The following is a 13,113-nucleotide window of genomic DNA, read 5'->3' on the forward strand; positions in this document are numbered from 1 at the left end:
GCCTGCACCTGTAACCCCTCAGCAGTTAAAAGAAGGCCTCTTATGTGCCAATTAACCAGTAAATTATTGTACACGGACAAAGCTTATCTATACACAGGTGGCACGTCGACCTTGATGCGTAAAGCGCTGACAGGGTCTTGACAAAACACTGAGATGTATTCCAAAACTTTAGAATTTAGCTTTTTCTCGCTCTCTTTGGCTCTGTGCCGCTCTTTGTCCCATCTCTCCTTCTCGCCGTTCATTTGGGAGAACAGGTTGATTTGGATGGTGCGCAGCGTCGCTGCTAGAACGTAGAAGCCTCCCTGCAGCATGTGGCTGAAGGCGGCGCCCACACTGAGCGCTGCGCCCATCAGGTTGGGCACCGTCTCGCACACCACACACATGCCCTCCAGGAAGTGCAGCGTGCCTTTCCTGGCCAGGGGCTGGCCTTGTTGGAGGTAGCCGTGGGGGGACGGGGTTTGCTGGGCATGGGTGACTAGGTATCTCGCACAGTCGGCGAAGTGGGTGGCTGCGCGGCGCAGCGGGAGCAGGGCCAGATACAGGTGACAAGCAGCTTTGGTCAGAGCATGGAAGAGCAGCCGCAGCTCAAGCACGGCGTTGCCTGGAGATAAGAGGGTAACGGGGTCAGCTGAAGTCTAATTTAACACTGTGGCTAATGTCAGCAACCATTACAAACAGCGTCTGCCACTGGATTAAAGTCTGTGCACCAGCCGTGTGGGCAACGGGTGACACCTGAGCACGCAAAGCCAGTGGCTCGGTGCGTTATTACGCGCCCCCGTTACACAGGATCCACCCTCTGATAAAATGAGCAGTATCACAGACTTTAGTTTTCAAAAAAATCAATTTCTTTTCATTGCAGCTTTACTTTTGTCAAGATAATATCTTGAAACCATTAAGCCAATATTAGAATAACAAAGTCTTTGAAATGTCTGAACTGAAGAAAATTTACTACACACAAAAGAACGTCCAAATAGTTTTAATGAGTGACATCCACAGCTACGCACGCGGCAGGGTTTATTCTAGTTAAGCTCAATTTGGGACACGTGCGTAAATTGAGAATATCATGATTTCCTGATCTAAGACGTCCCACTGCGCCATGGATCCGTGGACTGGTTTTGGGCCACTGATAATTAATTCTTAGCAAAACTAAAAAGAAAGATAATTTGTGTTTTTACCCTGAAAATGATACAGTTTTCAGCCTGCTCTGCATCTTATGCGAGGAGATAATTTTAATGCGGTAAATTTATGAAACCCGTTTCTCCCATAAGGTGGTTCCTGAAAAGCTTCCAAATCTCCACTTGCCATTTTCTCTTACCGTCTATAAAGCAGAAAATCCAGAGCAGGGCAATACTCGCTGCCAACGAAGTCCACCAATCCATGTAGTCTCCCCCCTGTCCTGGACCCAGGCAACGAAAAGAAAGAAAGCAGTGAAAATCCCAAGTTATGATCTGGCCAAGCCCTGCCCTGCCTCTACGCAGCTAATACCCAAACATTAAGTAGTCGCATTCTCCGCAGGTGTCGGAGGGAGAATGCGGAACACCTTCAAAGTACACATCAGGTGTCAACAGACGCATTAAGACCAGCAGACTACAACTCTTTAACCCACTGCACCTCACAGTAGCAGATTTACAGGCCCGAGGAGGCTCCTCAGACATGGAACTCAGACTCTCTGAACTCCCAGGGCTTATTTTTTAAATATTTTTGGGTGATTGGGTAAAATATTTAAAATTTTAAATACAAAATGTTCACCTATGTAGAAATGGCCTTTGCTACTGATTATTTCAGTTTGAAATAACATGCCCCTTACACAATTGATTTACCAGTCTGTGGGAATAAAGCCTATCACTTAGGTTGGATAAACTCAGTCTGTGTTTTACAGACACACGTGCGTGCTAACTTGCCTAAATAGACGTAACTGTTATTGTACATATATGAATCTGTGTATAATTTAAAATACGTGCAATATTTATGATTTCGACCAAATGTGTCGCTAAGGATTTCTCCCCACATTCGATTTTATTCGCTAAACTTTAAAGCAAATGTATATAAAGGTGAAACGCCGCGTGCCTGCTCCTCCTCCTCCTGACAACGTCCTTGCCGCGCGTGCTCGTCTTGGCTGGCTTGTGTGCCGGTGTCATGGCAACAGAAAACCTCCAGACGGTAGGACACCTGGAGGAGGCCTCTCCCCTTCTCTCCCCGTCTGCCTCTGCTTATAACTGAGGCTGGTTTGAGGGAAGAACAAGGAGCCGCCACACTTTCATGGCGCTTCTGACCCAATAACCAAGGAAGTTTTGGTTCATTTTGGCTCATTTTTTTCTGCTTTTCCCGTGAATATTCAACAAAGGTAAGAAACCACATTAATATGGGGACAAAGGCTCCCAAATTAGAGGTCTCTGTATGGGTTAGATTTAATTTAATTTCATGCAAAATTGCTCGTCCACAGTTTGTAACCTTTAAGTGATACAAATGTAGTCTATTTAGCCTGTAGCACTGAAGACTGTAGCAAATACCTGTCTGGATTCAGATTTATTGGGGTCAACAGACCACATAATGAGCTAATTATCAATGATGACACAACTTTTTTTTTTCTGATGATGCAGGGATGAGCCCCATGAAGAAAAGCACCGTCACTGGGGTGATCACCTTCCACACACCATTTTCTGTCAGCCTGTTGCAAATACCTGCTAATAAACTGGTAAATATTCACATGATGCACCACAGGCACTTTAATACACCAAATACAACCTTTAAAATCAGTTACACTGGGCCTGTTATACACACACACACATACACTTTCTGTCACTCTGCTTCACATTCAAAAAGATAAATTTACTGCTGGGTGCTGCCTAACTCATCAATAACAGCATAATATATGGAAATTTCCTCTCTTACATTCACACTCACTCACTCACTCACTCACTCTGTACTGTTGCCATTTCCCAGAGAGAGCACAACTGTTAACTCTTGCCAACTAATAATTTATCACCACTCTTTTAATGTCATGGAGGCTTGCGTACCCTTGCCAGCCTGGATAGCTTCACAGGGGTTACAATGCCCGTCTGAACGCATGGCTGAATCCCTTTCTGCCCTGTCTGTGAAGTGACGTGTCTGAATGTAGGATGCAGGAATCTCAGTGTCTTAGAAAGGCTGAATGAAAAAAGGTTTCAGGTTATGGACAGACACTGGTCTTGTCACTTAAATGAGGACAGCAGAAAGAAAAAAAATTCAAACCAATCACGTGACCAAACCAATTTACCACAAATTAAATTAAGATTGAGGCATTATTTCAGACAAACACAACAAAAAGCACAACAAGGACGGAAGCTGCTGATACCAAACCTAAGTCATGCCAAAAAAAATCTCCATGGTGCTCTCACATACATGTCCAACCATATGTGTCTGTGTAACAGTGAGAAGCGGCTCATGTTTCCAGGTAGTGACACGATCTGTCACTGCCCGTTGTGCTGGCCTCTGTCACCTTCTGTACACCTACATGATTGTGTCTGGTCTGTCTGCGAACTCAAGCTGGGATTTCCACGAGTCAACAATCCACTTGTGGCTCGGCAACTAATGTTTTCATGCATTTCTGCGTTTTAACCGTGGGTAACATTCACTGTTATGAAACAAGATGTAGGAAGATCTGTGGTGTAATTTCAGATCTGTAACTAGAGCATGTTTTTACATAGTTACGGATCACAGTTGTCAGTGTCCACAGAAGCAATCCACTTGTGTTTCAGGAGTGCAAGGCAGACCCTAGGGACGCCACAGACACCAGCAAGTTGCCATCTCAGCCAAGCTTGAGGCAGAGGAGCACCAGCGGATGTGTAAGAGCAGGGAAAAGGGACGAGGCCTCATCCTCTGGGCCACTGCCGGGAACCAAACGAGACCGGCTCTCTCACACCTCCCTCAGACAACTGCAGGTAGTGCAAACATCCACAAGCAGGCACACACAAAGACAAGGTGACTTTTCTTATTGGACGTGTTTCCATTTAGGCAAAGATAGAGGCTGGAAATCAGCAGGCGAGAGAAATAATCCAGCCTTTACTGGACACAGAAAATGGTTTTGTGAAGGTAAGATGCTGAACATGTACAGTTTCTCTAGCTTTTCTAGGAACTGACAGCACAATCTTTGTTGTATTTGTATGTGCTTACATTCTCTAACCTAAGTTGCTTTCCTGTCTGGATCCAGCTTTTTCCATATTTTACTCTTCATGATGTTACTAAACGATTAAAAAAAGACTTTAAATAGCAGGGAAACATATTGACTGGCTGACATTTGTCTTCATTGAGGAGCTGGAGAGGTTTCTGAGCCAAAGGGATGTGACAGAGCTGAGGAGGAGGGAGCTGCTGCACAAGCGCTGGACTGAGCGTGTATGGTTTCCTCTCCAGAGGAGAGTAGAGGAACACGTGTCTAGCTGTAACCCTGAGGAGGCCAAGAGCCGCCAGCGCTTGTACAATCACTACCTCCGTCACTGCAATGCCAAGGTTATGCTAAAACTCAGACTTTCCTTTATGCCTTGATAAATAATACAAAACGAAACAAAGCTTATGCAAGAGAGATGTATTTATCTAACTCAAGCTACTGTAATATCTTTCATCTTCAGGGTTTTGTGTTTCTGGAAACGTATGATCTAAAGGAGTACAATCCTTTTCTTCTCAACATTAAAAAGCCACACTACTTAAAGGTGATTTTTAAAAAAAATCTCCCTCAATATATGAAAAAAAAACCAGTTTTAGACATATTCAGATATTTCTAGTGTGTCTATTACTGACAGTATACTCACCGCTTTATCCCTAGCTCAATACAGCTGACTTAAAGGACTCGTTGCACCTTCAGTTAGACGAAAGACTGAGGGAAAAGAGAACAGCCCGTTCTTGTGAAGCAGGTATCTGAATATTTTCTTTCAATTTTTAACCAAAAGGAAATTTAAGACTTCGCTTTGAGTTTGAGCAGAAATTACTGCAGTGGCATTTCCTCCTAAATGTGGGGAAATTACTGTGAGATTATGTTACTTTTGAAAGAAGCAATAGCTCAATCTTTCTTATTCAAATGTACATTCAACATATTCAAGTTATATTCATAAGCAAAATGCTTTGCCTTACTTGGTCTGGTAGGAGCAAATAACTTAAGGTAAACATTTCTGTATAAAGCACATTACTGAGTCAGGTCACTAACTTTATAACTCATCTCCACTGGTGCTGCTGTTACATTAGTTTAGCTAAATGCTAAACAGTAGTTTTGCATTTATATTTATCCCATTACTGTCACTTGTAACTTCAGCTTGGCTCAACTCAAATAAATATAAATCCTAATTAGCTGTAAAGCATTAGACAGATTTGTGGTGGTTTATAAATCTATTCAAATTATAAACCAATTTCTGTTCTATCTTAGGATGTAAATACACAAGGAGACCAGTAGAGAAGCTACCTGAGCGTCATCGTCCTCTTAGTGAGTCTGTGTTGCTTCATGCGTCATCCAGTTATCCAGTCTCTGCATCCAGGAAAACTCCAGTGGATGATGAGACTGAAGGAAGGAAATCCAGCAGGTAAATGTATATATTATTAAGATAATTACTGTTTTATATTTAAACCACATTTTCTATAAAACGGCAGGATTTGCGATGACTGTGTGACACAGCTGCATCATTACACTAGTTAATAATCACAGCAATAAGTTGTGTGAGAAGTAACGTCACGCAAATGTGTCTCGTCCAGGCTCGACACAATACCATACCACGTAAGTGCAAGTACCACACCTGATGGAAGGTGCCGCCAGACCGGCTGCTGGTTCTCCACATGTGGATTTCGCAAACAACCAGCAAGTTTACAGCAACTCTGGTCTTTGCCTACATCCAAATAAAATCCTAGGTTTACACACATCTTCACCTCTATTCACGTCTAACTACCTCACAGTTTTCCCAGGTACCACACCTGAAAGTGTTATTGTGCAGGACTCAAGGAAAACAAGGATGAGCTGGGAAAGAAGTGAAACTGACAGCCACAACAAAGAAAAATATTTCCTGTGTCTACATTTTATTCGTGCCATTTTCAGGATTTAATGACGTACTTGGTCACACCATAAGTGTAACCTTTGACATTACATTGTACAGTAGTGTGCAACATAGAAATGCAAAACAGGGGGGTAGTATTGTGTACAAATTAGTGTATATGATACAAAAATATTAGATTTCTTAACCCTTCAGGAAAACTACCTGGTTGCATTTTAAGGCATGTCTGCGTTTCCAAGTCGTGAACATTAAAGTATTGGCTATTCACAATTTTTGCTGGTTTGTTTGTAGCAAGTATTCCCTTTTCCACAATAAATGACTACTTCTGAGGACATTTCACCAGTTTGTCACTCTACATTTTTGGCAAGGCCTCCTTCCTTTCTGCTTGAGGTCACTTTAAATGGGTCCAGATGGCTCAGGGCAGAAATAAGGTGGTTACAATAAAATCAAGAGCTCGTCTAACATTGCTTGCCCTGCTACGAACAGGCACTTTAAGGCTGTTTTGCTCATGTAAAATGTCTTCTCTTCATGATCTCTGTGTCCGAGGGAGTGTTTGGCCACGTGTTGTCTTCATTTGCTTGGCTCATAAAGCTGTAGATCTAGTTTTACCCAAACTTCTCCAGTGGGGACTTCATGCAGTAGCAGGCTTCGGTTTGCAGCACCTTTGCTCTCCATCTCTTTCTTGATAGTTGCCACAGGAACTTCAGTCCGACCCAGGAAATCTGGACAGGCAGGAAACGGTCATTCAGTACAACTGCAGTTATTTGTGCTTTTAAGATAAAGTTTACACACACAGCTTCAAAAGCTTTCAATATCTGAAAGTTCAAATAAAATCTGATAATATATTGGCTGAAGCAGCAGCAACAACAACATAGTCACTGAAAAAAAGAAGAGAAAAAGAGACAGTAGCATAAACAAAAAACAGAAGGATGTCTGGAAGCATTGCTTGGGAAAAATAATTGTTATAACAAGGCAGAAGCAGTCATCAGAACCTGGCAGGTATTCAGTGATCATGTGTGTCCCCTTCATCCTGTACTGTCAGGACAAATTGGACAAAAAGCCTTACGATTCATCCTGTTTGAGTCAGCATTTATGTATTGTGTGTGTCTGTGTGTGTGTGTGCGCGCCCGTCTTATCGACTAACCATCTGGTGAGAACTGGTCTTTCTCGAACACAGCGATGCACAGGACGTCTTGATAGAGGTCTTTAATAAAGAACTGGCAGTTGAAATTCCACTTGGGGTTCAGAGTGTCGCTGATGGGTCGGGAGGTGTAGCACTGAGCCCCCATCGTCAGCTCACAGTACGGGTTACTCTTACCTTTAGAGACACGATGAGGGTTTCTTAATTAACTAGTCGTTACTTTTGCAAAATCACATTAATGTACTTAGTATTTCCAGAAGAAACAGAACTCTGAACATTCGTATCCCGTTACAGGGCCTCACCATTGGGCTTACAGGCCTTGAGCTCCTGAGCTCCAGTGACAGTCACCAGCAGTCGGCCGATACCGCTGGTTTTAAGGGAACGTGCTAAAACAAACGCAGAGTCATTAGATGCATGAACAGGTTTTGTCAAGTGAAGTCAATTTTATTTATATAGTGCCTAATCATAACTGAAGTTATCTCAAGACACTTTTCATGTAGAAAAACTGGTCTGCCTCGACCAGTTGGGTTGGACACTAAATCCTGCTGAAACCCCCCCCCCCCCCCCGACACACACACACAGGGTTCACTTCACAGCTTCACTTAGTGGAAAAGTGGCTGTGTTAACCTTGGTACGCCTTCTCTCTCTTTTTCTTCTCGGTTTCTATGAAATGTTCAGATGCCGCTTTGATTTTCTGGACCCACGTCGTCCTGTAGCAAAACAGGAAACATCTGAATACTCCAGACAGACATATTCAGGTCTTTGCTGAGATTTGTGCAGATGCCCACATGCATGCACTTGTACCTCTCGTTCAAGGTCTCAGTTTTGAGCGTGTAGACACGATCGATGTGCGAGACGTGGAAGAGCGGCTCATCGCTGGATGGGTCGGGAGGCATTTTTACCAAAACCTCATTCAGAAATAAAGGCTGAAAAAGAAAATAAACTGATGAATGAATGACATATGATCTGATAATTATAAATAAACAAAACAACACTAGTAGTATTCATTTTATATTCCTTTGTCTGAGAAAAGCACTTCGCCTCTCGCTTACTGTTTTGTACATCTTCAGCTGTATGTTGGTCTTGGGGCTGAATAGCTTGTCTGGTCCTGAGGAGGAGAAGGGTTTGGCGCTGTGTGTGAGAAGGAGGAAATCATTGAAGAGGAAAGCCCACAGCTCCCTGCTGCTTTTGGTTTTGTACAGCCGACCGCTGTGGAGCAGCTTGCGGGGCCCGAGGCAGTTAGTCAGAGAGTTGAAGGCCAAGTGCTGAAAGAGAGACGGGGAGGCGGTAAGGCATGACTGAGGAGAGATGTAGGAAAGGAACCAAGTACAGCAAAGTGGTTTAGTAATTTAATGCATTTTCCTTGGTAGCAGACAACACAAATTTAACACTGAGGCATCCAACATAAAAAAAACAACCTTGTAGAGGCTGTCTGCATTTATACTGTACAGAAATGATAACATAACATTAAGCAGCTACACATGCCGTTATTCAAATGTGTTACATGTGGGTGTGTTTACCTCTATAGGTCCCTCACACTGGACGTGGCTCTGTATCCACTCCAGCCGGTCTGAGTTCTCCTTCTCCCTGACCCCCTCATTGACCTGAGAGCACAGCTCCTCAGCTCGCTCCAGAGCTTCTCTCAGGGGCATGCGGTCAGCATGGCCGTCTGGCGTGTGCTCCAGGATCTGAACAACAGAAACATGAAAGCAGACAGATAGAGAGAGGTGGATTTAGACATCGAGTATCATTTTAAAAAGTGGTAATTAGACACGTACAGAGCATTTTCCACGTACATTCTTGATTAGCAGGGGGTAGCGTGTGATCCTCTGCATGGGCTTGAGGAGGAAGCTGGACAGTGGCATTCCTTTACAGCGGTAGTTAGTGGCGATCTTCTGCTCAAGACGAGACAGCCAGTGAGAGAGATAAAGATTTATATGTTATTATATTATCTCACAGAACCCTGTGTGCCCTCTCTGTTTTTAACACAGCTCAGTACCTTGAGGAAGTCTTTAAAGTCGGGCTGGTTGTGGGTTTTGCTCTGCAAAAGGGCAGCGGCGTTGAGCTGGCAGGAGCAGAAGCTGATGTAGGGCTGCATGTGTGCGAGCTCCGACGCCAGCAGGTCTCCTATGAGCTGAACCGGCATGTTGTCTCCTCCTGTCTTTTTCCGGACACGCAGGGCCCTGGAACACAGATGATGATAATGATGATGTGAAACACTTAAAAGATTTGTCTTACACCTTCAGGCATTTGTACTGAAGTCAAACAGAGAAGTCAACAGAGTGGAATAACTCAAACTCTTGGAGTCAGTGGGCTTTTAGAAATGGACCAAATCTCAAGTGTTGCTGCTCTGATCTCCAGCTCATGCAAACAGTTGTGTGTGTGTGTGTGTGTCTGTGTGTGTGTAAACCTGTTCTTTTCAGTTTGCAGCCCAGAAATAATAAGAGGGAATTCATAGTTGCAGCAAAATAGATTAAAGACATTTAAACAGGATGGTTAACGGTGTGTGTGTGTGTGTGTGTGTGTGTGAGTGCGTGTGTGTGTGTGCGTGCGTGTGTGTGGCACCTACTTGAGCAGTTTGGTGTTACACATAATCAGCTCTCTCCAGTTAACAAAGATCACCGCCATCTCATCTTCTGTTAGTCGGCCTGATTCAGACATGGGTTTGTAGAAAACCTGAAATACAAAAAAAAAAACATAGACAGAAACAATTTCAGTGCTTCAAATTTCTGAGCAAGGCAGACAATTTTCTAAATATCCCTGAATGTTTGAATGCGTGTGTGTCTGTACCTCTAGTACCAGCTCCAGGTCCTCCACATACGTCTCCTCAGTCTGGATGAGCTCATGGATGTAACCCTGTCTCTTCCTCTCCTGAGGGGTCATGGTGTCCAGCGTCATCAGGTCGGCACACCCTATAGCGCACATACACACATGCCCATGCAAACAAACACACATGCAGGCATGCATGCGTGCATGCACGGACACACACCAGCAGCATGTTCAAGACAAAACACACGCACAAACACCTTCCTGTCAAATCACTGACATGCACAAAGTAAGCACTGTTGTAAAAAACGCTACGCACATCAGCATGTTAAAATCTCCCTTTATTATCAGTTCTATGATATTTTATTTACATTTAATGCACAGACAAGAGTGAGGCACATTGTAGTTGCAGGACTTAAGGAACATACCAGGGAATGCTAACGCTAACAACACTGCTACTGGGGACTCTGGCTCAAAGAAAAATGAAGCACCTTTCACGGTGGAGTGCTGGCTCCCAATGATTGCATAGATGTAAATGAATAACGTAGCTAATGCTGGAGTGAAAGAGCAGTGGAAGACTCAGTTGGTAGTTCAAGTCTTTGAGGTTCAAACTTGGCAAAAGTTGTAAAGATGTAAATGTCAGCAGTGTGGTGTCGTTTCCTGTGAATCTATTCTTCACCGTGGGTGTGCTAACATCCGCATGTTCTTCTTTTTTTTTTTTTGCTGGTGATATCACAGTTCAGGATGAGGAGGCTCGATTTTATACTGGGAAGCATTAATAAATGGAAGAGTGCATAAGAAATGATGATAGTAACACAGTCAGTTTTAATTCAAGCAATGTGTTAGCAAGCAGCAATAAAGGTTACTGGGGATTTAAGCAACAGTGAGTCTTCACATTGGTCCATTTTCAGCAAGGTTTAATGTTGTTAGTGCAAGAATGAGTGACCCTGTTAAAAAACTCTTTATCATACTGATTCATAGCCTTAATTTAAAAAACTAAATGACTTCGCTCTGATGCCATTTACATATTATTTTAATTATACTGTGTAACCAAACTCTTATGATCTGTATTTCCATTCATTTTTTAGCAAAACTACACTTTTCATGCTTTTGTATCAGAGGGACAAAAGCCTCTAAAACTCATGTAAAGCTGCCTCGCTCTCTTGGTTAATTAGTTAATTAAAGAAAACACGAGAGAGGAGAGAGCACGCAGGGGGTAAGTGTGAGAAATCAATGCAGACTAGGAAAAGACAGAAAAGGAAATTTAAAAAAGAGCAGGTAAAAGAAGCAAAAAGGGGGAGGGCCAAAAGCAGAGAAGAACATCACAGTCCTAAACAAGTGAGATGGAAAGCGCAGAGCTGGGCTGTTCTTGCTGGCGGCTGGGCCTCCTGTTGCGACAGGGCAATTCGGAGTGGCTCAGACAGAAAGGGTGAGGAAGAGGAGGAGGAGAAAGAGGAGGAGGAGGAGAGAAGAAAGCCAGCATTACTGTCCTACAGAGGAAAGAAAAAAAACAGAGATGAAGTGGAGGAGCAGGGGGGGGGAGGTGAGTGAGATGAGGGAGAGACGGAGAGACAGCAGACATTAATATAGTTTTAATATTAATGTTGGACTCTTACATGCAGGTGCATTAATAATGCATTTCTGGAAATGTAAATGTTATTGCCAGTCACATCAGCTGGAACATGATGGTAATTTCGTACATTTTAATTCTGTGATGAAGCGAAGACTTTGCTTGTATACTGGGCTGTGAATAAGTCACAACATGTTCATTAGATTTAAAGTTTCATTATGTTTTGTGTCTGCGGCTTTAACAAATTCATACTAATTAAACGTCCAGTGTGTTCACTCTTGTTAACAGAGATCCGCTGCTGAGGAGAACATGTAAGCTATGAATACTAACTCAAACATACACATCCTGCTTCCAAATGTTTTTTTTTTTTTTTAATTTCCAGACCAGCTATGTGTGAATGAGCAGTGAATATACATGAGTGGAATCACACCCATCCCGACATACTGCAGTGATTAGTGTACTGTAAATACAGTAGCATGTTCTGTGGACAAACTCATTGTACGTCCCAGTGAAAATGAAGGTTCCATTTCAAGAAATGTGACTGATTAGGAAAAAAAATGTGCCTCTTTAATTTGAAACTCACCAGTGATTGTTCTGTTTTGTTGACCCAGTGATTTGTAGGCAAAGCCTGTTTAAAAGAATAGTTTGCCATTCTGAGAAATACATCTATCCACCTTCTTGCTGAGGGTTAGATGAAAAGATTGACGCCATGACAACAGTGTGAGAGTGGTATCAAGCTTCTCATCTAACTCTTGGTGATTCTCAAAATGTCAAACTATTCCTTTAAATGATTTTAAACTGCTGGTGCAGTCTGCTTAGGGAAACTTAAAAGGCCCGGTCCATTATGTTTGCTTGAATTAGAGGAAATTTAACATTTATTTAACATTATTCTTCTAAATTTAACAAGATTCAAGGTGCCGTCCATTTCACAAACAATATGTAGGAGGACTAAGCCTTTTAAGTGCAGTGGGTTAATGTTCACCAGTGATCCCTCAGTGATTGACAGAAACCAGCTACTTGAAGCTTACCGTCAGTCTCTCCATGCTCTGACATGGATGAGGAATCTACTGTACCTAGAGTGAGCCAAGTCAACCAATGAGATTTACCAGCAGCAAGACGGAAATTTGTTTCTACAGCTGATAAACATGTTTTCCATTTGAAACCACAGGCTTATCTCTCCCCACCAACAGGACTCTCACAATAATTCCAACTCAGTGGGTGAATTATTGATTTTCTCTCAAATGGTATGACAGAGAAATATTGTGTTATATAAAAATTGTCCCTCAAGACAAAAAAAAAAAAAAAAAGGTTGTTAAGATGAAAACAAGAAACAAAAACACTGGGGTTTACTCACATTGCTGGCTGGGGTCTGATTCTGTTGTCATCTTTACATAATTGGTGGGCAGTAGGCCTGTGACCCCGTTAGATTCTCCCTTCCACCAATCAGGGTTTGTCTTGTCCAGGATGTTGATCAACTGACCCTTGGAGAAGCTCAGCTCATCTCGACTGGCAGCAGTGTAGTCGTACATTGCGATAACTTGGCACACTGACAAATCAGAGACACAAAAGGTGTTATTGACGGAACAGGGTTCTACACACTGACTGTACATAAAGAGGTTCTACATGAA

General features: G+C 42.8%; 1 protein-coding gene across 1 annotated transcript in view; it reads right to left on the minus strand.

Moving 5' to 3' along the window:
* Positions 1-6,022: 6,022 nt before the first annotated feature.
* Positions 6,023-13,113, minus strand: part of itsn2a (intersectin 2a) — a 33,692-nt gene continuing 26,601 nt past the window's right edge. The window contains exons 27-38 of the mRNA XM_041064212.1: positions 12,840-13,031; positions 9,940-10,061; positions 9,719-9,825; positions 9,149-9,332; positions 8,946-9,044; positions 8,670-8,837; positions 8,202-8,414; positions 7,954-8,075; positions 7,777-7,859; positions 7,452-7,535; positions 7,153-7,326; positions 6,023-6,730 (exon numbers count right to left, since the gene is read on the minus strand). Coding sequence (XP_040920146.1) covers positions 6,579-6,730; positions 7,153-7,326; positions 7,452-7,535; positions 7,777-7,859; positions 7,954-8,075; positions 8,202-8,414; positions 8,670-8,837; positions 8,946-9,044; positions 9,149-9,332; positions 9,719-9,825; positions 9,940-10,061; positions 12,840-13,031 — 1,700 coding nt within the window. The 3' untranslated portion in view covers positions 6,023-6,578. The remainder of the gene's footprint in view (positions 6,731-7,152; positions 7,327-7,451; positions 7,536-7,776; positions 7,860-7,953; positions 8,076-8,201; positions 8,415-8,669; positions 8,838-8,945; positions 9,045-9,148; positions 9,333-9,718; positions 9,826-9,939; positions 10,062-12,839; positions 13,032-13,113) is intronic.

The sequence above is a fragment of the Toxotes jaculatrix genome, chromosome 19 (genome assembly GCF_017976425.1).
Source record: "Toxotes jaculatrix isolate fToxJac2 chromosome 19, fToxJac2.pri, whole genome shotgun sequence".
In the NCBI taxonomy this organism is placed as follows: Eukaryota; Metazoa; Chordata; class Actinopteri; family Toxotidae; genus Toxotes; species Toxotes jaculatrix.